The 26,177-nt window shown below is 40.3% G+C and overlaps 18 protein-coding genes across 18 annotated transcripts; 11 read left to right on the top strand and 7 right to left on the bottom strand.

The window, feature by feature from the left end:
• Positions 1–77: 77 nt before the first annotated feature.
• Positions 78–3,296, bottom strand: NEHOM01_0642 (protein transport protein SEC31; the record flags this gene model as incomplete). The annotated part of the gene is made up of 1 exon (XM_051489520.1): positions 78–3,296. One exon carries the CDS (start codon positions 3,294–3,296, stop codon positions 78–80), a length of 3,219 nt encoding a protein of 1,072 aa, XP_051345480.1.
• A 1,226-nt stretch (positions 3,297–4,522) lies between these two features.
• Positions 4,523–6,211, top strand: NEHOM01_0641 (gamma-tubulin complex component 2; the record flags this gene model as incomplete). Its single annotated transcript, XM_051489519.1, has 1 exon — positions 4,523–6,211. The coding sequence occupies one exon, from the start codon at positions 4,523–4,525 to the stop codon at positions 6,209–6,211; it is 1,689 nt and encodes a 562-aa protein (XP_051345479.1).
• Positions 6,212–6,604: 393 nt separating this feature from the next.
• NEHOM01_0640 (uncharacterized protein) lies at positions 6,605–7,912 on the top strand (the record flags this gene model as incomplete). Its single annotated transcript, XM_051489518.1, has 1 exon — positions 6,605–7,912. One exon carries the CDS (start codon positions 6,605–6,607, stop codon positions 7,910–7,912), a length of 1,308 nt encoding a protein of 435 aa, XP_051345478.1.
• A 20-nt stretch (positions 7,913–7,932) lies between these two features.
• NEHOM01_0639 (uncharacterized protein) lies at positions 7,933–8,322 on the top strand (the record flags this gene model as incomplete). Its single annotated transcript, XM_051489517.1, has 1 exon — positions 7,933–8,322. The coding sequence occupies one exon, from the start codon at positions 7,933–7,935 to the stop codon at positions 8,320–8,322; it is 390 nt and encodes a 129-aa protein (XP_051345477.1).
• Positions 8,323–8,900: 578 nt separating this feature from the next.
• NEHOM01_0638 (uncharacterized protein) lies at positions 8,901–10,052 on the top strand (the record flags this gene model as incomplete). Its single annotated transcript, XM_051489516.1, has 1 exon — positions 8,901–10,052. The coding sequence occupies one exon, from the start codon at positions 8,901–8,903 to the stop codon at positions 10,050–10,052; it is 1,152 nt and encodes a 383-aa protein (XP_051345476.1).
• Positions 10,053–10,212: 160 nt separating this feature from the next.
• Positions 10,213–10,563, top strand: NEHOM01_0637 (ribonuclease P/MRP protein subunit POP5; the record flags this gene model as incomplete). The annotated part of the gene is made up of 1 exon (XM_051489515.1): positions 10,213–10,563. One exon carries the CDS (start codon positions 10,213–10,215, stop codon positions 10,561–10,563), a length of 351 nt encoding a protein of 116 aa, XP_051345475.1.
• Positions 10,564–10,575: 12 nt separating this feature from the next.
• Positions 10,576–11,259, top strand: NEHOM01_0636 (uncharacterized protein; the record flags this gene model as incomplete). The annotated part of the gene is made up of 1 exon (XM_051489514.1): positions 10,576–11,259. One exon carries the CDS (start codon positions 10,576–10,578, stop codon positions 11,257–11,259), a length of 684 nt encoding a protein of 227 aa, XP_051345474.1.
• A 376-nt stretch (positions 11,260–11,635) lies between these two features.
• Positions 11,636–13,015, top strand: NEHOM01_0635 (uncharacterized protein; the record flags this gene model as incomplete). Its single annotated transcript, XM_051489513.1, has 1 exon — positions 11,636–13,015. One exon carries the CDS (start codon positions 11,636–11,638, stop codon positions 13,013–13,015), a length of 1,380 nt encoding a protein of 459 aa, XP_051345473.1.
• A 475-nt stretch (positions 13,016–13,490) lies between these two features.
• On the bottom strand, positions 13,491–13,700 carry NEHOM01_0563 (uncharacterized protein; the record flags this gene model as incomplete). Its single annotated transcript, XM_051489441.1, has 1 exon — positions 13,491–13,700. One exon carries the CDS (start codon positions 13,698–13,700, stop codon positions 13,491–13,493), a length of 210 nt encoding a protein of 69 aa, XP_051345401.1.
• A 1,488-nt stretch (positions 13,701–15,188) lies between these two features.
• On the bottom strand, positions 15,189–16,280 carry NEHOM01_0634 (V-type H+-transporting ATPase subunit H; the record flags this gene model as incomplete). The annotated part of the gene is made up of 1 exon (XM_051489512.1): positions 15,189–16,280. One exon carries the CDS (start codon positions 16,278–16,280, stop codon positions 15,189–15,191), a length of 1,092 nt encoding a protein of 363 aa, XP_051345472.1.
• A 51-nt stretch (positions 16,281–16,331) lies between these two features.
• NEHOM01_0633 (G2/mitotic-specific cyclin 2) lies at positions 16,332–17,234 on the top strand (the record flags this gene model as incomplete). The annotated part of the gene is made up of 1 exon (XM_051489511.1): positions 16,332–17,234. One exon carries the CDS (start codon positions 16,332–16,334, stop codon positions 17,232–17,234), a length of 903 nt encoding a protein of 300 aa, XP_051345471.1.
• A 503-nt stretch (positions 17,235–17,737) lies between these two features.
• On the top strand, positions 17,738–20,848 carry NEHOM01_0632 (uncharacterized protein; the record flags this gene model as incomplete). Its single annotated transcript, XM_051489510.1, has 1 exon — positions 17,738–20,848. One exon carries the CDS (start codon positions 17,738–17,740, stop codon positions 20,846–20,848), a length of 3,111 nt encoding a protein of 1,036 aa, XP_051345470.1.
• A 272-nt stretch (positions 20,849–21,120) lies between these two features.
• Positions 21,121–22,539, bottom strand: NEHOM01_0631 (large subunit GTPase 1; the record flags this gene model as incomplete). The annotated part of the gene is made up of 1 exon (XM_051489509.1): positions 21,121–22,539. The coding sequence occupies one exon, from the start codon at positions 22,537–22,539 to the stop codon at positions 21,121–21,123; it is 1,419 nt and encodes a 472-aa protein (XP_051345469.1).
• Positions 22,540–22,562: 23 nt separating this feature from the next.
• On the bottom strand, positions 22,563–23,360 carry NEHOM01_0630 (uncharacterized protein; the record flags this gene model as incomplete). The annotated part of the gene is made up of 1 exon (XM_051489508.1): positions 22,563–23,360. One exon carries the CDS (start codon positions 23,358–23,360, stop codon positions 22,563–22,565), a length of 798 nt encoding a protein of 265 aa, XP_051345468.1.
• A 6-nt stretch (positions 23,361–23,366) lies between these two features.
• Positions 23,367–23,570, bottom strand: NEHOM01_0562 (uncharacterized protein; the record flags this gene model as incomplete). Its single annotated transcript, XM_051489440.1, has 1 exon — positions 23,367–23,570. The coding sequence occupies one exon, from the start codon at positions 23,568–23,570 to the stop codon at positions 23,367–23,369; it is 204 nt and encodes a 67-aa protein (XP_051345400.1).
• Positions 23,571–23,592: 22 nt separating this feature from the next.
• NEHOM01_0629 (uncharacterized protein) lies at positions 23,593–24,699 on the top strand (the record flags this gene model as incomplete). The annotated part of the gene is made up of 1 exon (XM_051489507.1): positions 23,593–24,699. The coding sequence occupies one exon, from the start codon at positions 23,593–23,595 to the stop codon at positions 24,697–24,699; it is 1,107 nt and encodes a 368-aa protein (XP_051345467.1).
• Positions 24,700–24,756: 57 nt separating this feature from the next.
• NEHOM01_0628 (uncharacterized protein) lies at positions 24,757–25,701 on the bottom strand (the record flags this gene model as incomplete). The annotated part of the gene is made up of 1 exon (XM_051489506.1): positions 24,757–25,701. One exon carries the CDS (start codon positions 25,699–25,701, stop codon positions 24,757–24,759), a length of 945 nt encoding a protein of 314 aa, XP_051345466.1.
• A 52-nt stretch (positions 25,702–25,753) lies between these two features.
• On the top strand, positions 25,754–25,921 carry NEHOM01_0561 (uncharacterized protein; the record flags this gene model as incomplete). The annotated part of the gene is made up of 1 exon (XM_051489439.1): positions 25,754–25,921. The coding sequence occupies one exon, from the start codon at positions 25,754–25,756 to the stop codon at positions 25,919–25,921; it is 168 nt and encodes a 55-aa protein (XP_051345399.1).
• Between the last annotated feature and the right edge of the window lie 256 nt (positions 25,922–26,177).

The following is a 26,177-nucleotide window of genomic DNA, read 5'->3' as shown; positions in this document are numbered from 1 at the left end:
CGAAATAAGATAAGATAAGATTTAGTATGTGGAGATAGATAATACCAACTGAATTTGTTGCAAACTAAGTATGTTTATTAGTGAAGAGCTACTTTGAGAAGACTGTAAATGGCTGAAATCCAAGTTTCAATTTCAGTACCTACGGGACGAGAGGCCACAATGGCATCGCCTTCCTTTTTAACGGCATCTAATGCCTCGGCTGAAACAACTTGGTTTTGACCGTTGTGAATGCCTAAATCTTCAATGTGTTTGATGAATAGATCCATCTTTTGTAGGAAATCAACTGACCATCTTTTAGCCGCTATTTGCTTACGAAGAACCTCTACTTTAGGATTGATTGTTTTGAGCAACCAATGCTTAAGCGAACTCTTCTTCTCATTGATTATTTGGATAAGTCCATCAATCAGAGCAGCTAGGCGTTGGTAGACTGCTTCTTGCTCCGGAGTTAGATTGAGTTCAACGGGAGGGGTTGGGGCATAGTTATGATTGTAGCCCGGCTGATTAGGAGTATAACCCGTTGGCATGCCATTAGCTGGTCCACGGGGTATTTGTCCCATTTGTGGTGTAGGAGCACCAAAGGCCGCGGCTGGATTGTATCCGGTTTTGGGCGGAATGGGCATAGAGACACTAGGCCGACTGGGTGCACCTGGGAATGGAGGAGGCGGTGAACCTGACCGAGAAACACCCGCACTAGACTGAGCTGAATAACTACTAGGTGTAGGCATAGGTGGACGTAAAGGAGTATTGTTCGCACTAGAACTGCCGTAGGGTAGATGGCCAGAAGATACATTAGAAGAGGACATATGATTACTAGAAGGTATGTGGTGGGGAGGTGTTGGCATGGGAGGAGGTCTACTTACTGATCCAGGTGTACTAACAGCTGAGTTGCTTAGAGAACTACCTAGTGTATTAGCAGGGGGTTGTGTCTTGACAAAAGAAACCTTAGGTGTACTACGCGGGGGCATTGAGTGGGAGTGTTGCTGCGGAGGTTGCATAGAGTGGCCGGTGCTAGGAGGTTGCATTGAATGGGAGTGTTGTTGCGGAGGTGCGAATGGATTAGGATGGGCTGGAGGTTGCATGGAGTGGGGATGCTGAGGAGGTTGCATGGTAGGGGGTATATTGGTGGGCATAGGCGGTCGGCGGGGAGGAGGAGTAGCTGTATTGAAGGGAGTGGATGGAGTGGACATAGGTGGTTTAGCAAAGGGAGAAGCAGTAGGAGGTTTAGGTTGATTGAAGGCGGGCTGATTAGGATGGTTAGGCTGGTTAGGCTGGGGTGGAGTAGGTCGGGAGATAGATGTACGGGCTAAAGCATCAACTGTTCTTTGCATATCATTCCTGGGCATATCAGTGGAGCGAGTACGGTTGGGCTGGAGTGGTGCAGCTGGTTGTAAATCACCTAATTCAGTCTTGGCTTGTACGGCAGCTTCTGGAGTTAAATGTCCTAGGAACTTAAGTACTCGTTCTTTTTCGCCCATATCAACTAAGTGTTTAAGATAGGCAATAGTTGGCTTAGTAATAGTAATGGACTGATTAAGAAGGGAAACAGCCTTTTCAGTAATGGCAAAGACTTGATGGAAATCTTGATAAAATTCACTGGCTTCAGATAGACTCCTGGGTAGTTTAACACGGGCTTCTTCAAATGCTTGGTACTTCTGTACATCTTCGGCTAAAAGATAACAGATATTAGCACCGGCTGATGATTTAGCATCAAGAACTTCAGCAATCTTATGCACACGACTTATAAACTCACTATCAGAACAGTGTCTGGCTAAAATCTTCACTAAAACTGTCCAATCTACATCTTGCTCCACTAAATCTTCATACTGACCCGTTAAAACAGAGAGTAGTACTAGTAAAGAAGAAGAAGCACCTGGAGCCCGTAAGATCTGCAACTTATGCTTAGCTAACATCTCAGGTCCATGGCATAAAGCTACTAAAGCAGCTAAAGGCGCACTTTCCTTAAGAGCGGCTTGAAAAGCTCCACTTAAATCACCCCGTAAGATCTTTTCCGTAGTTAAGTCTTGATGGTCTATCTTAACTGGACTCCCAACTAGTTCCCCAACCAATTCCGGACTTGTTTCTTCAGCTGGTCCTAGTATCTTAAGCATCTCCTGCCTTAAAGACTCTCCTTTCTCCAAAGCAGCTAAGATCTGCCATTCATACGAAGACTTATCAGCTAAAACATGCCAAGGTCTTAACTTAAGTCCTTGTTGATAGACTAATAAACCAAAAGCCGAAAAAGATAAGGCAGCTCCTTGTTGTTGCCAAAGAGGAACACTATCTAAAAAGGGAGATTTAGCATTGAGAGAAGTCAAACTATCCACGACAACTTCACCATTAAAAGTAGCATAAGCCACCGTATCGGGATGTTCCGGACTAAAGACAAAATCAAAAGCAGTCTCTTGCAAAATCACTCCTCGTTTAGATAGTGTTTTAGCATTCCAAGCCACAATAGAACCATCACAACCACAAGTTACAATCAAAGAAGGATCATGTTCTGACCAAGTAGTCTTAAGAATACCATCCGTATGTCCTTGCAACCGCGGTGCTCCTTTAGTTACCCGCAAGTCATAAATCACCACATCCTGACACTCAGAAGAAGAAGAAGAAACAGCTAATTGCGTACTAGAAGAAGGATCCCATTGTAAAGTAGTTATCTCCGATCTAGAGAAGTAAGGCCCAGCTAAACGTGAAACTTCACTCTTCCCTCTTAAATCCAAAACACTAACTACTCCATCAGTCGTACCAACAGCTAAGACTTGTGGTATCTTCTTATTCCACTGAATACAACTAATCCCATCATACTTCGTAGTATTACCAGGTGATAAAGGCTTATCTAAAGTTCTTAAGTTCCATAAGACTATCTTACCCCCACTAGATCCAGTTGCTAAAACAGGCATACCTAAGGCAAAATCAATACCTAGAATATCATCTTCTGTTTTGGCACAATTAGTAAAGGTAAGTTCTTTAGGCTCACCATCACCTAATAATCCAGTTGTATCCCAAAGACTTAAATTACCCCCATCTAGACCTCCAGCTAAGAAAAGCTTATCTCCATAACAACCCCAATCTAAACGATTAAACCGAGCAGGCACTTCTTTTCTAAATAGAACTTCTTCTGTTTCTAAACTCATAATTTGTAACTTAGAACCGGGTGAGAAGTTCGCATCTAGAATTTTAGATTTAGTACCCAAAGCTAACATTGATCCTTTTTGACTAAATGAAGGAATACTGGTAGTTTCGACTCTTAAACCAGTGCGATCTACTTGTGTACTTGTTGTTTCTGTAGTTCTCATGCAAACAAAAAGTAAAGAGAATTAAATAGGGATTAGGGTGGTATTAGTTGTGTTTGAGAAGGTTGGGTTGCTTGGAAGGGTAAATAATTGCTTGGATATGGTTATGTTTATGTTTGGTAATGTTTTAGTGTTTATTGTTAGAGACTCAGTCGACTCCTCTGGTCTTAATTGTTGGAATTCGAGTTTAACTCTACTTACAATAAAGTTAGTATTAAGTTGGTGTTGAGTTGAGTTAGTAGTATGTTGGTATTGAGTTGAGTTGATGTTGAGTTATGTTGGTATTGAGTTGAGTTATGTTAGTAGTATGTTGATATTGAGTTGGTAGTATGTTAAGTTGATATTGAGTTGAGTTGAGCTATACTAAGATGTACTCAGTTGTACTAAGCTATACTAAGTTGTGCTAAGTTAGTATTGGCTATAGGAAATAAAGAGTGGTGAGTAGTTGTTGTTAGCTGGAGAGGTGATTTTGAGATGGTTTGAGATAGTACTGATTTATTGGCTTTCTTAATTTCGGGCTAGGATTGGGTTCGTATTGGGTTGGTATTGAGTTCGTATATTGACTTTAAAGATAGTTTGGTGCTCTGCTACTAGTATGGTATTGTGTTGGTAATATATTGGTTGAGTGTTGTGTTTATTGATTGATTGCTTCGGTTGGTGCTAGATTAGTCTTGGGTTGTTAGTCTTGAGTTAAAGTATTATCCTAATCTGTATTCTGAATAAACCTTAACTAAGTCTAACCTAAATCTTAACTTAACTCAAACTAAATCTAACTTAAAACTAAACCAAATCTTAACTCAAACTAAATTGAAATTGTAGTACTAGATTGTCTTTTAATATTTTAATGACTAGACTAGATTGCTAATTTGGAATTAGGAGAAAAGATAAGTTATAATTGAATTGAGTTGGTATTTATGAGATAGTGTTTGCTTTTGAGTAGCTTAAGTAGTGGATAGAGATTGGGGTGGTTTATCAGTTGTTTTGAAATGGGTTAAGAATTATAGATATGTAAAGATAGCGGTTATTGCTCTTAGTTATAAATGAAAGCTGAAACTAAGAATATCAGATAGATTGAGTAGTAGACAATGAATAAAGTAATGATAGTGTATCTAACAAAAGTACATGTCTGGCCATAACCCAATATCATTTAATATCAACTTAATGACATACTAGCACTAACTTAATAGCCTACTAAGACCATACTAAACGCTAGACCTCTGTTTTTATTTATGCAGCGAAATAGTGGGTTAGTTGAAGAGCTCTTATATAGTATGTTGGGACTGGATGGAGGGTGTATTCAAATTAGAAAAGGCGAAGGAATAGAGGTGGCCTTAAGGAATGACTTGGGGCGGGATGAAGTTCGCATTATACATACTTTAATGGATATCTTAGTAGGTGTAAAAGAGATAAAGTATCGGATTGAAGAAGAATACTATAATAAGTCGTATACTAAACAGTGTTTGCTGAAGGGAATGGAAATGGAAATAGAAGGGTTCTTTAGGCGAGTAGGTGTAGTTAGACAGGGATACTTAAGAGGAGAAGTAGTGATGGAGTCCTTGCCTTTTATCTTTCAGGAAGAGGCTAGGATCTTTAAGATCTTGCGGAATCTGATGGGGCGTTTGGATGGTATTGAGAGTGTCTTTGTTTTAGCGATGTTATTAGATAGTCATTTGCCATGGGAATGTGCCGGGATAGTAAGTGCAGTAGTCAGACCAATTAACCGGATATTAGTAGGAGTAGCGAGTGGTAATCGGCCGCTAGAATACTTTGAAGAGCGCAGTCGGTATGATTATAGTGATTGTTTTTGGAGTGGCCATTATAAGAAGAAAGAGTTGCCTACTTATCTTAGGGAGAGAGGAGAACTTATCCTAGAAATGGGCAAGCTGGCTAGAATAAGGAAGGCGGCTGGTGATGCAACAGTAGAGTTAGTAGGAGATATTCTAGTGCAGAACAAGTTAAATATTGGGTTTAATGATAGTTTACTACGGGAGTATTTAGCTAAACTATACGATGCGCCTGAAGTTAAGTCAGGATGGATTAGGGAGATAAGAGAGATATTTGCTAAAGTTTTGATTGATGGGTGTAAGTTTTCAGAACTATTTGCCGAACTAGGAGATAAGGTATTTGCCCAGCCAGATGAACGTATTGTAGCTCTAACCAACCATATTCTTAAAACCAGCCGCTTAGATGAAAAGACCGAAATAAGTAGAGGGTATTCATTTATTAATGAAACATGCAATCGTCTTGAAAATCCAGAAGCAAATGAGCATCCTAATATCTACTACGAACTAGCTAATAATTCACTATCTACAACTTTAACTAGTATTATGGAAACAAAAACCAAAAGAACATTGTATCGACCATCTTTACTGCAGGGTTTAGATCTGATCTTTAATCCAAGAACAGTACTTTCTTTCTTCTTTTCGACTAAAGCTATCTCTGAAGTCAAAATCTTATTCCGATTATTATACTCTTTTTATGCCATTGAATATACCTTAAGCCATTATTACTCAGATTGGCGACTAAGACAAATACTGCTGGTTTTTACTACATCTATGCGTATGTACATAACTGAACGAGCCCAAAAAGAAGTCAAATCATTGTTAGTATGTCCTACGATTTCCAATTACCATACTGCACTAGGAACAGCAATGGCTAGTATTATGCAGGATTCATTGCTTACCAACCCCAAATTACTCAGATTTTACAGTACTTTCTTATCTCTATCTTTCTTCTATATCGAGCTACCCCAAAAAGAACATCTATCTGAAGGAGATGTTTTAGACCTCTTATCTCAATTTCAAAATCTCTTCCAAACAGCTCTACCCCATATCAAATCTCCCTACCTCTATACTCTCTTCCACAGCCTTACCCCCTCTTCCGAGCACCCACCAGATGAACCCAATGGCCAGGACTAACCGCCAAATTCTGCCAAGCACAACCAATAAACGTATACTAATCATAAATAAACACATATCAAATACTAAACCAATACAATTTAATCCATCCATCTAACTCCATCTAACTCCACACAACTCCACACAACCCAAACCAACTCCACCCCACTCAATATACTAACTCAATACCAATCCAAATTTTCTGTCTATGGGGTTATTAGAACTGTATGCTGAAGCTTTTAAACACTTTCCTGGTGTGCTTACTACGACTAAACCCCCTGAATTTAGAGCCAGAAGAATGGCACTTGATGAAGTAGCCTTTTGCTACCAATCAACCGTTAAGATAAACAAACGCAGATCAATTCCAGAAGAAGAAGATGAGGTAATTGAGAAACGGACTAAAAAATTTAGCCGATGACCCCCAATCCATCCACTATTCAAAGAACAGTCCAGTTAGCTTACAATCAGCTAGCCTCTTCAACCTTATCACAAGTATTTAACAAAATTGAACAAGTTTATCAAAACAGTCCAGATCGAGCTAGAAGTGCTCTTTTAACCGTTATTAGCACTCCTAATGCTCAAACTAACCTTCTAGTCCTCTCCTCATTCTTATCACTCGTTCATTCTTTGTTAGATAAGCAAATTATCAAAAGTCTTCTTAAACCATTAATCGATCCTAAAAGATCTATGTCACCAGATACAGTCACTTTACTTTGTTATCTAAATACGTACGGTGTGATAGACACTTCATATATCAACCGCGCACTTACCCAGCTCGTTGAACAGCACGAGCTTCTCCAAATTCTACGTATTCTGCAAATGACCAGTACGACCTTAGATAAAGAAGTCTTATCTCTTCTCAAGACCAAATTAGCCGAAACAACCGCTAATTCCTTATCTGAAAATGAATCACAAACAACCCAATCCTCTACCCCTTCTTATCTTCCTACTTTCCTTCTTTGGGCCCTTAATGCCCTTACTAAGAACCAAAACCCCTTCCGAGAAGTCCTTAAAGAAGAGATAGCAACAATGAAAGAATCTATCAAAGAAATAGTAGATAAAACCACAGCACAGCCGATTGAAGTCCAAACTGAAGCAGTTGACCAAGAAGAAGTAGCCGCAGCTAAGTTTGGCATGAATACTACCCTAAAGAAACGCGTCTTCAGTATAATTACAACCAGCAAAGACTTCCCAGAAGCCCAAGGCCTACTTTATAAAGAAGCACTTAAAGTCAAACAATTCGCCGAAGTATTCAATCTTCTCCTCTTCCTCTGTCTTAAAGAGCAGAAGTACAACCGCTACTATGCCGATCTCGCCACCTCCCTTATCAAAACAGCCCGACCCAACCACCAAAGTTCGTTCAACAAACACCTCTATACTGCCATTGAGAAACAACTAGCTCATCTTGAAACTCTTCCCATCAAAGAGATATACAATCTAGCTTCATTTATTGCTGCTATCTATTCTGAAGGCCTTATTACACTTAAGTGTCTCAACCATCTTACCTACCGCACCAAAGAACCTATTGTTCTTCTCAAAGTCCTTTTCAAAACACTCTTAGCTAACTTCCGGCACAATCTAATCAAAAAACCAAAAACAATGAAAGAATCAGAAACAATCAGAACTATTTTTAACAACAGATTAATCGATGGACTTTTCTTACACCCCAACGATCAATCTGATCTAACTAGACTATACGAAGCCATCTATAGAAGGAAGTAAATTTGCAATCCCCAGGAAAAATGAGAGAGGATTGCTTCTACTTCATGACGTCATCCTGTGCACGGGGTAGTGCTTGTACCTTCAGACACAGTACTGCAGCTAAGAACTCTTCTACAACTTGTTCTAATTGGACCAATGGTATAGAGTGTCCTGATAGCTGTATGTACCGACACTCAAACTACCAAAACAAAGAAAAGAAAGGCGTTCCTTGTTACTGGGAGAGTAGAGGAGGGTGCAAGAAGAAAGACTGTCCGTATGTGCATTGGGAAAAGACTCCTCACTTACTTGATCTGACCAAGATAGACTTTGGAGCACCAGTAGTTAGCGAGAAAGAGATGTCCAAGGAATTCAGTCGTATTAAAACGGTTGAAGAGTTGGAAAGAGATCTTAAAGATCTTTCTAAGTACTAAATTAAGTCAAGTCAAGTTTATATTACGTTTATATTGTATTGTGTTTGTGTTTAGTTGGGCTGTGTTGAGTTTAGTTTAGTATTATGTTCTGTTTAGTTTAGTATTATGTTATGTTTAGTTTGGCTTAGTTTAATATAATATTGATAGTGATATTGAGTTGGTAGTGGATTTAGCATGAGTTGAGTTTGGTTTAATATAATATTGATAGTGACACCAACTCAATACCAACTCAATACCACCTCAATGCCACCTCAATATCAACTTAATTGTATGGATGTTAATACTAACCCAATTTGGAATGGAATGGGATTAGATATGAGTGGTTGTGTAGATACTTGTGCGAATACTTCGTTGACGTTAATATTTGGTTAGATTAAATGTACTTAGATTGTGCTAGTCCAACTAAATATATGTAAGATCAATCTAAGTTGTACCTGGATCTTTGGATGCAATAGCGTACTGATGATTAAATTCTATTTTGACTTTTTCCCAATTAGGAAATTAACCATTACCAAAGTGGGCCAAATAAGGTAATCACAATTTAGAGTTTTTCCTTTTATACACACCTAGGAAGTTTTATGGCTATCGGACAATCTATGGTGCTTAACAAATCGCTACTTTGGTACCTCTTTATTATTTGGTCATTTATTGGCCTCCTGATAGCTGTTCCTGGGGTTATCCAGGAAGAAGAGTCCAATCTTTGGAATGTTCTTCATAAAACTGCAATTTCAAAGTGTACCCCTGTAATGGATTCAAAAAGAATGACATATGAGGACCAAGACGATCTTATCACTCGTTGGTTTTGTTCTGAAGAGTTATGGAGTGCTTTAAGTGGCCGGCCTGTTTTTGGTGGACAACTGTTTTCACATCTCATTCATTGCGCACTTAAGAAGTACCCGACGTACACAGTGTTCTCATCCAATTGCACCTTCTATCTAGAAACTAAGCCCGACAAGAAGATAGTTTATGAAATCGAAACAGAAAATCGAGCTGGCAAACAAATGATTGAGCTGGGTATTACTGGCAAGCAAGAGTCAGAGAATAATGAATACCAAGTAACTATTCGTGGAACAGTCTTACTACACACTGGTACAAAATTCACCGATTTAATCACCAAGCCAGCCACCGACCATCTAGAGAAGTACTGCAAAGATAATAAGAATAATGGCACTAGCTCAAGTGACCAAATAGCCAATCCTTCTACCACTACTCATAAGCAAGTAAGTAATCTTATAGACCTGTTTGATACACCTGAAGTTTATGCGGCTAACAAAGGAATGACTCCCAGTACTATTCGCAGCCAGATGTGCCGCTTTTATGCTGAGAAGTGTGTCCGGTTGAAAGGTTTAAGTGATGATCCATGGAGTAGGTGTATTCTCTTTGATTTTAGCCGACAACCTCGCAATCAATTCTTCCAATCCGATTCCAGCCTAGCCAAAATCTTACTTCTGGCCTTCCTGTCCGATGACCACATACTGGAAACTGCGATTATTTCCCAAAATGAGGACATTACCAGCAAGATATACAATATTCTTACTATCACCCATTCCATCCAATTCGCTAATCTTGACGCCTTTGAAATCCATACTCCTTTCTTTTATTCAATTACAGTCAACCACGTCATTAACAATATGGCCTACTGCACCGGTCAAATTATTCAAAACAATCAAGTTATTGCTTACGTCTGCCAAAATGGTGCTATTCGCAGCCGCCAAAAAACAGCTAAGTAATCGGTCTACCTTCTAATTCTAATACAATACTAATCCAATACATACTTTATCTTTTTTATTACCTTAATTCTAGTGAAGTTAAAATATTACCATAAAAGGAAATTTAAGTCATCCAAAAAATTCAACCAGCTCTAGACCATTCCAAGATAGCAAATATTTTATGGTCCGTGAGAAGTATCGCTATATTGTGCTTAAGATTTCCACCCCTTCCAACCGGCCCCTCCTTAATCTTTCTGCCAAACCTCTCTTACATGCTATTGAACGAGCAGCAGCAGCCAATCTAAACGACTGGGACTACGCCTACACAATTCCTCGCCTACAAGTAACTGAGTTCTGGCCTTATTTGGGTCTCTGTATTATCAAAGTCCTTTTAGTGGGCAAAAACACTCTTTACCGCCTAGTTCCTTATATTTCAACTATCAATGATCAAAGTTGTCAAATTACGCCGCTTAAGTGCTCAGGAGCGATTCGGAAGAGCAAGCAATGGATTCTTCAGAATAAATTTTCGTAGCCCATCTCTTGTATGACCACTCTTCTTCTTTTACAGAACATTATTCGTTGTATCTCGCCTCGGAAACTGCAAATTTGGCTTACTAATCAAGAGGTCATATTTACAGGCATTAAAGAGATAGAAATGCAAATACAAGCCAGGAAGACTGTTCTTCCAAATAGTTATGTGGGTTCAATCGAAGGCCGGGCTTCAGACTTTCTGCGTCTCTTTAGGGAGTGTAAGCTCTTCTCAGACATTGATTTTCTTAGGGATAAGGAAGTAGCCCAAGTGACTGTTGAGGAGGGTGAGTATGTTCTTTACATTGATTGTCCCTTTAAGACAAGAGAAGCACCCGAGCTTATCGAGCCAGAACAATTAGTACTAGTTGATTTGAACATTGAAATGATCAAAAACCTAGCCGTTTATGATGCCAAAACAGCTCAATTTACCTTTACTACTAAACAGCTCAAAATAACTATCAGTGGAACAATTCAGTCAGAGTCTCTTCAACATTCGCCTAAATACTTGCAAGCGGATGGGTTGCCCGCTTTGTTTATTACCACAGCGGCCAGTATCAGTGCTTTAGTAGCTATTTGCCAACTAGATCCAGAGCGAGTTGTTTTAGGAGTTAACAAAACACTAGCTGTGTTTCGCTTCTACTTTCCAGACTTAACCCTAACTCTTTATAGCCAAGGAACTCTTCTACCAATGGGGTGAGTTAAGATTGGAGTGAGTTGGAATTGAGTTGGTGTTGAGTTGGGTTGAGTTGTAGTATAAGATTGGGGCACGGTTTGTAGGGTTTTGTGATGTTTGAGATGAGATGGATTGATGTTTGAGATGTGGTGAGGTAAGGAGAGGAGAAATGGAGAGGGGTGGTGAGTTATGGGCTGTATACTATTGATTGGGTATCTCTGGGGCAGTGTTAATACTGACCCAATTAAACACCAACTTAATACTGCCCCTGCTTAGTCTCAAGTAGGCAGATACTCCTGATGGCTTATTGGTCTGTTCAAAGACATTTTTGGCGTAGGCCATTCTTATACTAAGATGGGTACGGAGTATAATGATCGTCGAGTTTTGTATCTCAATATCCATGGCCACTGTCGTGCTCGGCGTTTTAGGTTACACTCTGATGTCTCGAGGCAACAAGCACTCTAAAAAGCACACTCCTTCTATTTGGTTTAATGATCTAAATCGTGAGGTTAGCTTTCCACTAGAGGCATTGAACCAGCATCTATCTTCTGAATTCTTCAATCGCAGATGGTTTATCATTAGGCTAAGCCATCTTCATCAACTTTCTGAAGATGAACTATACTCACTATCTTTATTTTTGAAATCTAATCGCATTATTTGCGACTCTTTTGAACTACTAGATTCGAGTCTTCACAATTTACCAAGTTTTGAATGGCTAGATAATCTTAATCCTATTCGCTCGTTGTGTTTTGCCAACTGCACTCTCTCCGGCAAACTCTTCCGAGCTATTTCTTCTATTCACTCCCTTGAAAGCCTTAAAATCACCGGCCAAGCAACTAAATGGCTAGACACTTCACAATTCCCTTGCACTCTTATTGCTACCACTCTTATCTTCTCAGAAACATCCGCCTCTCTTATATCTAAAGCATTCGCCCATCTACAATTCATCCATGACATCAATCTCTTTTTCATCAACAACCAGCTAACTAATCTCCATGTCCTCAACTTAATTAATCCCCAATCACTCAAGCGCTTACATATCGAGAAAGAATTCCAACTTACCCTTGATATTTCCCAACTCACTCAATTTGCCCACCTGGAATCTCTTACTCTCCAATCACTTCCCAAACCACCCATTAATCCTACTCCTTTGCATTTACCTATTCTGTGGCGCAGTTTCATCGATCACCAACTTTACACCGCTACTTCTCTAGTCCTCCATCCATCGGCCAACGCTCCCGCCCATTTAGGCATCTACCTGCCTAATTCCTTTCTAAAGTACGTTATTTCCAACCTCCATCTAGAAATCTTCCTAAACCAGTCAACTCCAGACTTCCAGCCCGGTGATCTATTCACATTACATACTCCTTGTCCTGACACCTGGAAAGTCTCCTCCCTTTCCCTCCATCTCGCCCTAGCAGTCTCTTCCAGCCAAATACCAGATATTATTTCGTTCTTTATTAACCAAACCCTTCCTTTCCACCTCCAAGAAATCAACATTTCTCTCTCCAATCTCTCACCCATTCATCGTCCCATCATAGAAGAGATTCTTACTCTCTCACCCCACAATACCCTCAAAAAGCTCACTCTAAACAACATCATGGTTTATTCTTCCCCAACTATGTCCTCCCCAGCAGTCCTTCCCACCACCATCAGCTCCCAACCCACTTCTATTCCTTCCATTACTTTCAAGCACCAAAACTCTACGGCCGGTCTCGAAGAATGGGCCATCGAAGAGTCCCTCCTCCCTCGGACCTTCCAGCCCCCACGCATCCAATAAAGACCACTGTAATACTTACTTTACTTTACTCTAACCCAATACAACACCATCTTATACAATAATCCATTTAATTGGTCTAGTACCCAATCAACTCTTAAACTCTTATTTCCCACCGCCAAACTAAGTCTAAAGACCGCACCCAATCACGCCTAACCACAACTACGTTACAGCACATGTAGATGCATAACAACATACACTTTAGATATTATAGATAGACTTACTGTATGACATAAATCTCACAAATCATACTAACCCAATGAAAATAGTTGGTCATACTGAACAAGATCTTATTTTTATTTGATGACGTCATCAGGTGATCATAAAATATAAATAACGATGACGTCATCAAATACATTGTAGTTTCACTCCCAACCCAACCAACACAATACCAACCCAGTCCAATACCAACACCAACACCAACCCAAACCAACTCAATATTCACTAGTTTCCAAAACTTAACTAATACTTTATTAAACTAATTGATAGCTTCAATGTAAGCTACTGTTGCCCCACTAAGAATAGCCCGGCCAATCTTCTCATCCGTATTCCAATGCACTAACTCATTCATTAAAAGGTTAACATTCGCGTCATAATTAACCAAAACTCCAGTATAAACTTTACCCGTTCTAAGGACTACTCTAACTCGCTTTCCCTTCTGCGCAACTGCCCAGTCAACCGGCTGCATAAGAAATTTTAAGAGATCTAACACTTATAGGAGCTTAATACTTAAATGTCCGGCTGAGTTAATCCGCAGAATAATCTTTGGTTATACTTTAGCCATTAAATCTTGACTTCTGTAGCACACCTATTCATAAGAAGGATGTGACTCTAGAAGCAGGGGGTCCTAAAGAATTTTACTAAGTACTTGCTAATTCTGCTTAGATATGAGTCTAATCTAGTACTAATTTAGCTTATCTTATCTCTAATTTAACAAACATGATCTTATCACAACTTTAATAAATATTATTTCAAGTCTAATCTAAGCCTATCACTACCTAACATCCAATACTAACCCAATCTAATCATAATTCAATTCTATGCGAATTCTAACTCAACCCAATAATATGTACTTTTATTCACTCTAGTAGTAGTAGGACTACTACACAAAACATAAGCATGATTGCATAAAAGATCTTGGAGAAAAAGCAGTGGCGATTATAGACGGTTCTTCTGTATTCTAGTCCTTCCATATGGAAAAGTCTAATGCTATCTTGATATGATAGGCCTAGTGGATTGTTTTTAGGTTGGTGCTTGGGAATTGGTGGTGGTTTGGGAAGAGTGCCTTTAGCCCCAGCTACGCCTTTAGAATAGATTGGTATGACGGAAGAGAGTGAGCATGTGGTCTTGCAAACCGGACAGATACTAGATCTAGCCCCCCATTTGCATAAGCATCCCCAGCAAAACAAATGGCCACAAAGGGTTACCACTGGCATTTCTACTTCACAGTGGCAAATACTACAGTCAAAGTCAAAGGAACTCTTCAGCTGCCTTGATAAAGTCTCCTCTTGCATCTCCTTGGCACATGTCACTCCTTTAAAACAGGATCTACCAATTGGGTATCGATTCAACCCAGCAATTTATGGCTGCTATTATTTTATTGATTGCCCATCGGTTTTGATTTGTAACCCACGTTGAAACACCGATCTTTGATCCCATCGACCATCATATCCCAATCCCAACCCATTCCTATCCCATTAACTTGATACAAATTACAAACCATCAAATGAGTCGAGTTGAGTTGAGTTGAGTTGAGTTGAGTTAAGTTAAGTTAAGTTGAGTTGAGTTAAGTTAATATTAAGATTATAATTATGACCAGCTAATATTAGTTCTACATTCCTCTAATTACCCTACTAGGATAATTAGCCCACTAATCTCAATAAATCATTAACTCAATCAAATACTAACTCAATACTAAACTCAATCAAATACTAACTCAACTCAATACAGACTAATTAGAGTATATTCCAACTAGATCATATTGCATTACTCATCAAAATATAACAACCACTTAATACTAACCCAATACACAACTTAACACAACCCAACCCAACCCAATACACACCCCAACTCAACTTAACCCAACTCAACCTAACCCAATACTAACCCAACCCAAATACTAACTTAATTCTAACTGACTGGTTTATTTAAACGAGTATCTTATCTCTTCCATTCACTACTCACGCGTGTAGCAAACACTCAGTGCTTCCATAACATGAAACCGAACATCCTCACTGCATTTCGAAGCTAGAATTTCAAACAAGGCCTGATGGATATCCATTTGCCTGATCGCCCGAACCGCTTCCGGTTGAGCCTCTACAATCCGGTAAATATCATTCGAGGCAATCCAAATGTTCTGAGGATCTTCAGATTTCAAGTACCTCTTCAAAGCCTTAACTATCTCCAGCCGCCGACTACGCACATTCTCTAAATTGTTCTTCCAGAACTCCGCACTGAAGTGATAAGAGTAAGGCTGTAAATGCCCACTCTCTAACTCTTCCAAATAAGAATCAAAAGTAGACACACTCTTAGATAAGGCCGCATATCTAGCCCGACATACATTCAAGTCCTCCTGCTCTTCCGGATCGTTCTTATTCCCTCGATTTGAAGCCACAGATAAGAGTTCCTCTATCTTCTGAAAGGCCCCATAATTATACTTCGTGCTATAACTCAAGTAATTACGTACAATAGCTAAAGATATCCTTAATTCCTTCTCCTTACAATCCCGCGATACAAAAGATAACATATAGAATAAAGGTGAAACTTCTAACTTCCGCAAAGCCCGTTCTGAAAAGGTCAACAACCATAACAATAACAACCCCTGATACTTACACTCCCGCTTAGTACATACAGCCAGAATAGCACTAACTAAATCCTCATTACTAGCCATCTCCGCCCTAATCGGATCCTCACGAAACAACTCGACCGCCAAAGCTTCCTTCTGGTACTCCAAACTCCCCAACCGCTGCATAAAGATAAGAACCTGCTCCGTCTTCTTAGCATTCGGAGACTCTTTAATCATTTCAGCCACAATTGCATAGTACTCCGGTTTAGCCGTATTCCGATAGCGAAAGATTCTTGTTAAAATCTGTAAAGCTTTCAAAGAGATAAGTAAGTCAGACTCCCGCGCTAATTTTAACAACTTTTCCACCAATTCTTCACTATCTATATCTTTTATATCCTGACCACCAATGTCTAATAAAATTGATCTTATCTGGTCTTGACTACTCTCGCCACTTAGTGCTTTTATGTAAACAGCTATACTCATTGATTAGCTTTAAGCAAATTTCATTTTCTTTTATTTAGCTCCATCTCTGGTATGAAAGTAACTAATGAAAATGTGATTTTGATAGGCAATAGAGATAAGCGAGGAGTAAGAAGACCTTTTGCCGAGGTAAGGAATAGGCGGAGGAGTTCTCCCATCAGTAAAGTTGAAGGTAAGTACCTTTTAAATGAGCAAATACCATCAGAATATGTAGTAAGTATTTTGGCGCGCTATCAATTGGAAGAGAGAATGTTTATGGCTGTACCTGAGTATATGTCTTTTCAGGATGAGTTACGTTGGGCTATGCGGACTGTTTTAGTGGACTGGATTATTGATGTTCATTCTAAGTTAAACTTACTTCCTGAGACACTTTATTTAGCAGTAAATTTGATAGATAGGTTCTTATCAGTACGAGTGGTTAGTATAGGTAAATTACAATTAGTTGGTGTATCTGGTTTATTGGTTGCTTCTAAGTTTCAGGAGGTGGCTTCGCCATCGGTGCAAACCTTTGTGGGGTTGACCGATCGGAGTTTTACGGAGGAGGAGATTTTAAGGGCGGAGAAGTACTTGTTGCACTGTTTGGAGTATCGGATGGGGTATCCCTCACCATTGAACTGGCTAAGACGAGCGGCTGGTGCGGAGGAGGAGGTGGAAAGGTTGGGGGTGGTTGTTCTGGACTTGGTGATTTTGGATGAGCACTTCTTGCGGTACCCGCCTTCTTTATTAGGAAGTTGTGCGGCGTATGTGGCCCGGGCGTTGTTAGAAGTTGGGGAGTGGGAAGTCTTTCATCACTTTTGTGTGTACACTATAGAGGAAATGGCAGAGTGTTTGCGGGCGCTTAAAAGTGCTTTAGGGCGGCCGATTGTGCACGAGTCGGTGTTTAAGAAGCATGGGACGGGGTTTACTAAGCACTTAGAGAAGGTGAGCTTAATTGGTCCAGAAGTTGGGCGGCAATAAACAGATGCTAGTTTAGTATAGTATAGAGTTGGGTTGAGTTAGTATTGGTTTGGTGTGGGTTGGTTTGGTTTGGTTTGGTTTGGTGTGGTATAGAGTTGGGTTGGGTTGAGTTGGTGTAGTATCGTTTGGTGTAGTATAGTATAGTTTGGTGTAGTATTGGTTTAGTTGTAATGTAGATGTAGATGTAGGTGTTTATTATAATATAATGGGGTGTAGTATGGTATGGTGGTGAGAATGTAGTGAGTCCGTATATAAGTTGGGATTGGGGATCGGTTGGGTTAAGCTAATGTTTGACGTGGTGTTTAATTAGTGTTTGACGTGGCAGTGGGTTATTGTTTAGATTGGGTTGTGTTGAGTTGGGATTTGGATTGGTATTTGGGTTGGGGTGGTATTTGGGTGGTGGGAAATCATGGTTCTTAAATCATGGAATCAGTTTGAGACTGGGATCAGATTTTGGGTTTATATGTAGAGATCTAGATAGGAGTCGGAGGAGTATGTGGTTGATGGAAAGTATGAAGAGGTTGTTTAGAAGAGTGATTAGGCGGATGGTAGTGATTAGGTTGGGATTAATGGTTGTTTGCTTGGTGGTTGGGAGTGAAGTGGATGAGGGGGATTTGGAAAGACGGGCGGAAAATTGGAGTAATGCGTATGAAATGACTGAACAGATGAAGAAATTGGGGTTTTGTTTTACTCTACGGAAACGGAGCTTTTATCCTATACCTTATAAGCCGAGTCGAATAGTGGAAACAAGTTTTAATCAGGCGACTTTATTGAATACACCGCAATATGAAATGAATTATGTTGGGTGGTGTATGCGATATACACTGCCTAATTATAAGACCATGGATCAGGCGAGTGCGGATTTGGAAGAGCTAAGGAAGATATCGCTTATTCGGGTGGAATGTGTTTTGGTGAATTATGAAATAGTTGATTCAGTATGTCATAGACTGAACTTGCAGATTCTGTCTCGGGTGATTAACATGTTTGATTGTGCGACTTTGGTGGTTTATTTGAGATCTACACTGGTGGGATATTTATCTATAGACCGGAGTGTGCTGGATATGTGCTGGATAGAAGCGGCAAATACGGTGGCGCATGCGAATTATATGTTTGATTGTCAACTTGAGTTTGGAGCCGCCTCGGATTGTAATCTTTTGAGTATAATTGGGTATTATCTTCCTTTATTGCGGCCGATTTCAAGTCTTCGTTTGCAAAGTCAGCAGATACACCATCTGTCTCTGGTTAGGGGTTTGGTTCTAAATAAGGATTATACTTTCACCTTGGCGTTTCTACCGGATGAGACTGAGATTGATCTCGGGGTCTTGCAAGAATTAGTGCCGTTTTGCCAGAAGATTAACCTACAGGGTTCGATAGAGAGCAACACTACTTTATTCGGGCTTGAGAATGCGGTAGATAGACATCCACGTATGATTTTGGCGGGAAATTGGGAAATCTTTCTTTATCTGGGCAGATACAATAAGTCGACGATTAGAGTGCATACACTCTGTGGCTTAGATGTTACGTTGGATTCGATATCCTATATGCTGAATGCTACTGAGCACCACAAACCGGCCATGGCTAGAATTATTGCTAGTAAAGCCCATACTATGGTGGCCACTAATATGCCTTGTATTCCTTTGGATTCTTATGGAGAGATGTACAATGCTGCGACATATGCTAGGTATGGAATCTCGGTTGACGAAGTATGTCTCAGGTATAAACGTGGCCGGAATGACTTGTATGAGACTTTATTGACGCTCTTTAGACTTGGTGCTTTGCTTTGTGTTCCTAGGGAGATTGTGGAGAACCGGGTTGTTTGTTGGGGTGAAGAACTTAGTGCTCCTGATTGGGGGCTTGAAGAACCGGTTATTATTCGGCTGCACCCAATCAGGAACGAATGGGTTCTATCGGATTATCAGGATAAATACATGTGCTTCTGCCAGAACATTTGCTATACGATTATTAAGATTGTGGGAATGGGCGCTACATATAAGGGACAGACCACAAGATGTATTGAGATTCTTGAATTGTTTCAGAACATAACTGCGCATGAAGTTAATATTTCGAATGTTCAAAATGACCAGCCGGGCGATAGTACGTTTGAGCCTTTGACTCTGAAAGCAAGAAGGGCGGAGGAATATACTAAGCTGCAAATGAACATTGGGTTTTTGGTGCTAGACAATGTTAACATGCGTGTTATCTACCATATCTTTGCGGGGTACAATTTCACTAAGTTAGTGGAAGTGCATATTCTGAATATGCGGTTTGATAATCTAGCCATTACCCAACTTCTGGCTTCGCCTGAAGGCCAGATGATTAAGGTCCTTCTGATCAATGACTTTCTTGAGCTTAATGAAGTTGTGCACTACCAGCAGCAAGAGAAATTCGATGGATTCTCCCTATTTAGGCATGTGCATGAAGAACTTCGGGACCATGAGTCAATCCAGAACCTTGGCTTAGACAGACTAGTTATGCAGTTGGGCAATATAAACTTCCGTTTGTATAGTAAAGTCTTGACCAAGCTTACGAACTATGGAATTAAACTACTGGCCATTCCCTTGGCCGAATACATTATTAATCCGCCTGATTACCTTAGAACAGATATTATGGCTGGCAAGAAAGAACTTGTTCTTTATAGAGCTACTTTATCTACCTTAAAGGTTGACTTTTTAACTTGCTATTATATAACTCGGTCTTTATTCAATCCTAATCAGTTCGACCAAGATTTAGAGTCTTCGACCACAAGACATTCGGTGCAAAAGCTAGTCCTGCGCTTCTGTGGCAACCAGTTTTTAAGTGAAGCCGACTTGGCAACTATTATTCGATGGGTAGATTGTCGGTTTAAGAGCGTGATTACCTTATGGATAACTAATATTATGGTCTCGGAAAGTACGCGGAAGACATTAACTTCAGCTCGTTACTTGATTACTTGGCTAAATTCACTTGAGAGTATTCACATAGAAGAGGCAAGGCCCAATAATACAAACGGAGATATAGTGATCTACCCCGACCGCACTATCCTGCTGGCGAATGCTCCAAACAAGGAATCACACTTTGTCATGTTGTCAGCAACAATGCTGCTCCGATTCGCCACCCAGCCAAAACATCTTGCCGAGCTTATCTCTACCCAAGCTAGTCCTAATCCAACTCTTCAAATGATTCAAAAGTATCTCACTAATAATCCCACCGAGATCCTCTGCCCAATTTGTCACGAGGCCCTTTATATCCCAAAGAAAAGACCTGCCTGGTGTCGTTTCTTATGCACTTTAGCATCAAAGTTCACCTCAAATAATAGTATCACTATGCTCTGCTTCTTCAAATGCGGGCACCTAGTCTGTAGTGTATGTATCGGCCCTCTTCAGCCAAGTAATAGTTGTCCCTCCTGCCGCCAAGAAAAGGTGTATGCGAATTACCATAGACTTATTCGTCTCCCGAAATCTAAGTTTGTTTTTGTCAAAGCTAGTGCCACTATACCCTCTATTAAATCCAATAATCTGGCGTCAAAATCCGGTTATGTTTACTTATATCTATCTTATGATAGCCTATCTGATCTGTGCCTAAACATTAACATTGACACAGCCGCTATTACCTCACGCCCGATTCACATCATTTAAGTCCGTCTTAAATAAACCGGCCTAATTCACACTTAAACTGCCTTTATTTGGAAGAACCAACCCAATACTCACCACAATTATGCTGAGCAAATGATCTAATGACAATTACTAAGCAAATACTAAGCAAATACTAAACCAAATACCAACCAAATACTAACCTAAACCAATATTAAAATCACCTTAATTTATCTATAACTTAAGCAGGCAGTTCAATTATCAACTACTCCACACCAACTCAACTCAATACCACCCTAAACCCACCTAATACTAAGCTAGTAGTTTTGAAAGCGACGAGTCAAACCTTTCTTCAGGTAGTGCTTCTTAGAATAAAGCAAGTCTTCAGCCGATAGTTTAGCTTCTGGCTTCTTCTGGGCCTCAGCATACCAATCATGATTTGGAGTTGTATCTACTACAAACTCATCTGGTACCCCATTAGAATCTTCATTAAACTTAACAGGACAGAGACCAGGTGGAGCATGTACGTACTTAATCCGACCTTCTAAATAGTCCTTAACTAACCCCTTCACTAATTTACCCTCTTCCTGGCACCCAGTTGTTCTCTTCAAAGCATCCATAAAGTTATCAGCTAAAGACCGTCTTGAATCATTAATAAAACAACGTACACCCAGTAAGTAACAAAGTGTTCTTACTCCAAGTCTTTCTACTATTACTTCTAAACACCCTCTAATATCCCGGGTATGATCTAAAGCTAAAATACCATTTAAGACTAAATCTTGCTTATGTGCTACTAAAGAAGGAAAGACTAAACCTGGACAATCACAAAGAGTTACTTCTCCTATATTTAATGTCTGAATAGATTTAGTCTTCCCTGGAACTAGACTAGTTTGAACTACTTTCTTTTTAAAGATAGCATTGATAGTAGAACTCTTTCCTACATTAGGATAACCAATCATACCTACACACTTACCTTGACTACCTAAACCCTTTAAAAGATCTCCATCTTCAGTACTACCTCTTAATTCTTCACCATTAAGACCTATCCAGTCAACCCAGTCAATACAACCGGTCTTACTGGAGTAGAACAAGTGAGTAATACCCTGGGCTTGCCAGTAGACGTGCCAGGCCTGTTTTTGGGCCGGCGATAGTAAATCTGATTTATTGAGGAGTAGAACGTGTTGTTTTTCTGGGCTTAACTTAGCAATATCCGGGGTGTAGTAAACTAAGGGGTTACGGGCATCAACAATCTGGACAATAATATCACTACGTTCTAGGGTGAACCATAATTGGCGCCAGACATTAAGATTACGTTCATAGGGAGTAAGTACTCCTGCTTGGCGGAGTAGACCGTTCATTTGTAGTTTCCATTGGTTGAAGAGTTTCCGCTCTTCGTTTTTGTACTCCTCACGGGCTAGTCCTGGTTGTGGTTTTAGAGGAATAGTAAGTAAATTTGTTCTTATCTGAGTTTTTGAAATATCAAAATTATTACACGTCATATCAAACTCATTACTTATTTTATCAAAACCAAGTGCTCGATTGATTTCTGAGCCTTCTATCTCTCTTAAAGATGGACCCGGTTGCGCAAAATCGTACTGAACTATCTCGCCAGCCTCTACCAAGCCGTCAACTTCGGTAGTTTCTAATATACTCTTCAAAGACTTACATTCCTTTTGTTGTTTGTTCGTTCGTCTATCTTTGATAACCAATCTCCCCCACGCATATTTCGTTTTCATGAAAATTTTGCAGTTCGCCATCTTTATTCTGAAGATAGTCCCAAGTATTCGACTGCCTCGGCAGCTGTAATCCTTTTTTCAGGATGTTCTTGAAGACATTCAAAAACCAGTCCGGAATAAGTTGGAGATATACCGGTATGTATTTTTAAAAAGAATTCCATTTGATCAGATTTGGAAATAACCAAAAATTTTGAAATTTTCAAAAGCTGATCTTGCTTATCTGTTCCAGAAAAAAGAGGAGTTCTAGTGATAATTTCACTAACAATACATCCTAGACTCCACATGTCAATGGAGTACCCATAGATTTTACAGCCGCGTAAGAGTTCTGGTGAGCGGTACCAGAGAGTAACGACTTCTGAGGAGTAGGAGGGCATTTTGATTTCAAAACTGCGAGCGAGACCGAAATCTGCAATTTTAAGTTGGCCGTTCTTATTGACTAGAATGTTTTGTGGCTTGAGATCGCGATGGACAATTTGTTGGGCGTGTAAGTACTTGACTCCAGCCACGAGTTGGGCAATTAAAGCGGTCTTATCTATTTCGGCTGGTGAATTTAAGAGTTTGCGCAAATCGGTATCAATGTACTCTAAAATGATAGTGAGTTGAGTCTCTGTATGCACAACATCTAGAAGAGTTAAGATATTAGGATGGGAGAGTTTCTTCATTAATGATATCTCTCTTAGGGCCGTATTGGGCATACCTTCCTCTTCAGTTAATTTGATGACTTTTAGGGCGACAGTGGCTCCGTTCATGATATCGTAGCCGCGGTAGACCATAGAATAGGTCCCATAACCAAGTAAGTCCTTGCGTACCCATCTATTCATTAAAAACTAAACAATGCTCTGTAAATAGAGGATCTGGTTGTTCCTGATCCAGAGTTCAGACCATATTTGGTTGTTCTGTCTAGCTTGTTTCAAGTAGAGATTGAAGTACTTATCACTACTGATAAGAGTGCCGGTGTAATCAAGTCCGGATTTAAGTCGGACACGTACAGAAGTGCCTTGTAAACGCCAGAGAAGCTTTAGAGGTGACATAGATCGGCAAATTTCTTTGTTTATGGACGAATTAGGACGGGTTGGTTTAGTAGTAGGTCTTATCTATGGGAACTATTTACTCTTTCGCTCGAAACTTTGGACTATCTTTTGGGCTTTGTGTTACAATGTGCTACAACGTGAGATAAGGAAAAGTAGATTGCGAGTACTGCATCCTTTATTACTTCTGGGTTCACTCTTCCCAGTCGTACTTATAGTTGGTCTGCCTTCTCTAGTAGTAGTGGTGGGTGGCCAGGAGTTACTGGCTTATACGGAACAGGTTTTGGTCTTAGTAGAGGGAGCGGCTTGGACTCGGCCTTGGCTGCACCAGGGTATTCGGACGGGAGTAAGTTGGGTGCTGGCTTGTTTAGGTGTGGGGGCGGAGGAGCAGTTGAGTGAAGAGTTGATCTGGTACCGGTTGTACGTTAAGTTAGAAGAGTGCATGGATGAAGTCCTAATGGGAAGTAAAGTAGCTTTTGGATGGTTGAGTGAGTGTTTATTCTTTTGGGGTGTACTAGGTTGTTTTAATGCTTTACCTGAGAATCCTTTGTACTATGCCGTTCGACCCTTACCACAGCATCGTGAAATAGTTGGGGTGCTGGAGACTATTGTTCATGCTTATTCCGTGGGGTGTTTAGGACATTTTATCTATGCAGTTGGTTTAGGGATGTGTACGGGATCGCCTTTAATTCTGGTGGGCGGAGTAGCTGCTGCTTTTTTGAGTCTCTTCCCGGTGGCACCTTTATGTCTCTATGTTCTACCGAGCGCAGTTTACTTGGGTTTGGCTAAGCACTGGATAAGTTTGGGTGTATTGCTAGTGGGCGGTCTGGTGCAAGCTCGAGTGGTAGGTAAGTTAGTAGGACGTAAACCATTGAACAGTTCCGGACGAACAATTAGTGCGGCGCTGGGCATGCAAGCTTTTGGCCTGGCTGGAGCTATTCTAGGTCCTTTTCTACTGGGTTCTTTACTGGTGATCTGGCGAGGCAGTAGTTCACGTAGTTCTAAACGTCTTAATCTAGTCCGGCCGAGTGTAAGTGTAAGTACAACTAGTAGTGCAACTAAAACCAGTACGCATCAGCCAACTAAACCCAATACTCAAACCGTGGCTGAGATCATGCGTAAAAAGAAGTAAGACGTCGAAAGTAAGTTGTTTATTGGTGAGAGAATTAAGTTGGATTAGGTACTTGGATTAGGTACTTGGATTAGGATCAAGGAGAAATTGAAGAATACTGGGCCAGGTAATAGGATTACCAAACAGACTGCTGTGCGACTCGTTTTCAATACGTAGGAAGAGAGTGGACTGCCCGGCCTCGGAAAGGAGACGGCCGTGGTGTTCAGGGATGAGCCAGTCAGAGGACCCATGAATGATAAGAATGGGTAGATCTAGTTGTTTGATACTTTCTAGAGAATTGAAACCCAGTGCATCTTGGGCGTACTTGGAACTGTCTGGAATAAGAGACTCAATCATATTCCAAAGTCGGTACTCCTGGAGTAGTTGAATAGTGGACAAAAACGGACTGATTAAAACAACCTTGGCAATCACAACTTGATGGTCTTTCTTTTTGATGTAGTATTTGGCCAAATAATCTAGAGCAATCGCAGTGCCAAGTGAGTAGGCAACGATTGAGATGTTAGTGACCTTCTTTTTATACAGATACTTCGTACAGGCAGCTACATCTTCAATAAAAGCCTTGCGACTAGCTGTGCCTTCTGAATCCCCAAACCCGCGGTAGTCCACGATCAGAGCAGCTGTCCCGTGCTCAATCAGACGTTCAGCATCGTACAAAGTCGAGAACGTGTACCGATTCGTACTGTTCCCATGCAAAACTAAGACCCAACGAGTAATCGGGACTTTCTTATTGTAAACAATCCAGGCGCCTAAACTCTCACCAGAAGTTGTTTTAATACGTATGTCCTTAGTTCTAATGTGACTTTTGAAAGGCGATTTACCCGTCGGCATTTTAACACGACTTAAAGGAGTGGCACAAAATATCGCTTTCACAACTTTTGATAAGATTAAGGCTTTATAGTAACTTTCCTGTTGGGTTACACTAGGATCAATAGAAGGTGAGAGAAGAACTTCTGTACAATCGCTACTAGGACTTAAAGCTTCGCTGTCACTCGGACTGTGCATCTGAAACCGTATGAGAATGACTAAGAAGAAACCCAGCTAGAATTTTGAGCCCATGCCCGAACTACCAATCAAAGAATTAGCTGCACTATGTGAGGTTGTTTCCTACAAGACCATTGAAGAGAAAGAGGCTAAAGAGATGGCAATGGCCTTTGCTAAAAGAGATCCTGGTCTGTCTGAAGATAACAAGCTATTTATTGAAGCATTTATCCAGTCGCATTAGATAGATAAGCTGAATTTAATAAATTGAGATAAGATTGAATTGAGTTGGGTTTAGATAAGATTTGGTGCTAGAATAAGAGAAGTACTGGTTAGAATGGTGTTAGAATAGGGTAGAATTGGGGAGGAGGAGAGAAGAACAAAAAGTGCAGCACCTTGTGTTCCCACGCGGTCACCCATCGCAGTACTATCAAGGCTGTCACGGGCTTAACTTCGGAGATCGAACGGGATCCGGTGCTTACCCGAGCATATGGCCGCAC

The sequence above is a fragment of the Nematocida homosporus genome (assembly GCF_024244095.1).
Source record: "Nematocida homosporus strain JUm1504 chromosome Unknown 4463, whole genome shotgun sequence".
NCBI lineage: Eukaryota > Fungi > Microsporidia > Nematocida > Nematocida homosporus.
Note: the sequence above shows the minus strand (reverse complement) of the source record. Positions and strands in the feature narration are given on the sequence as shown.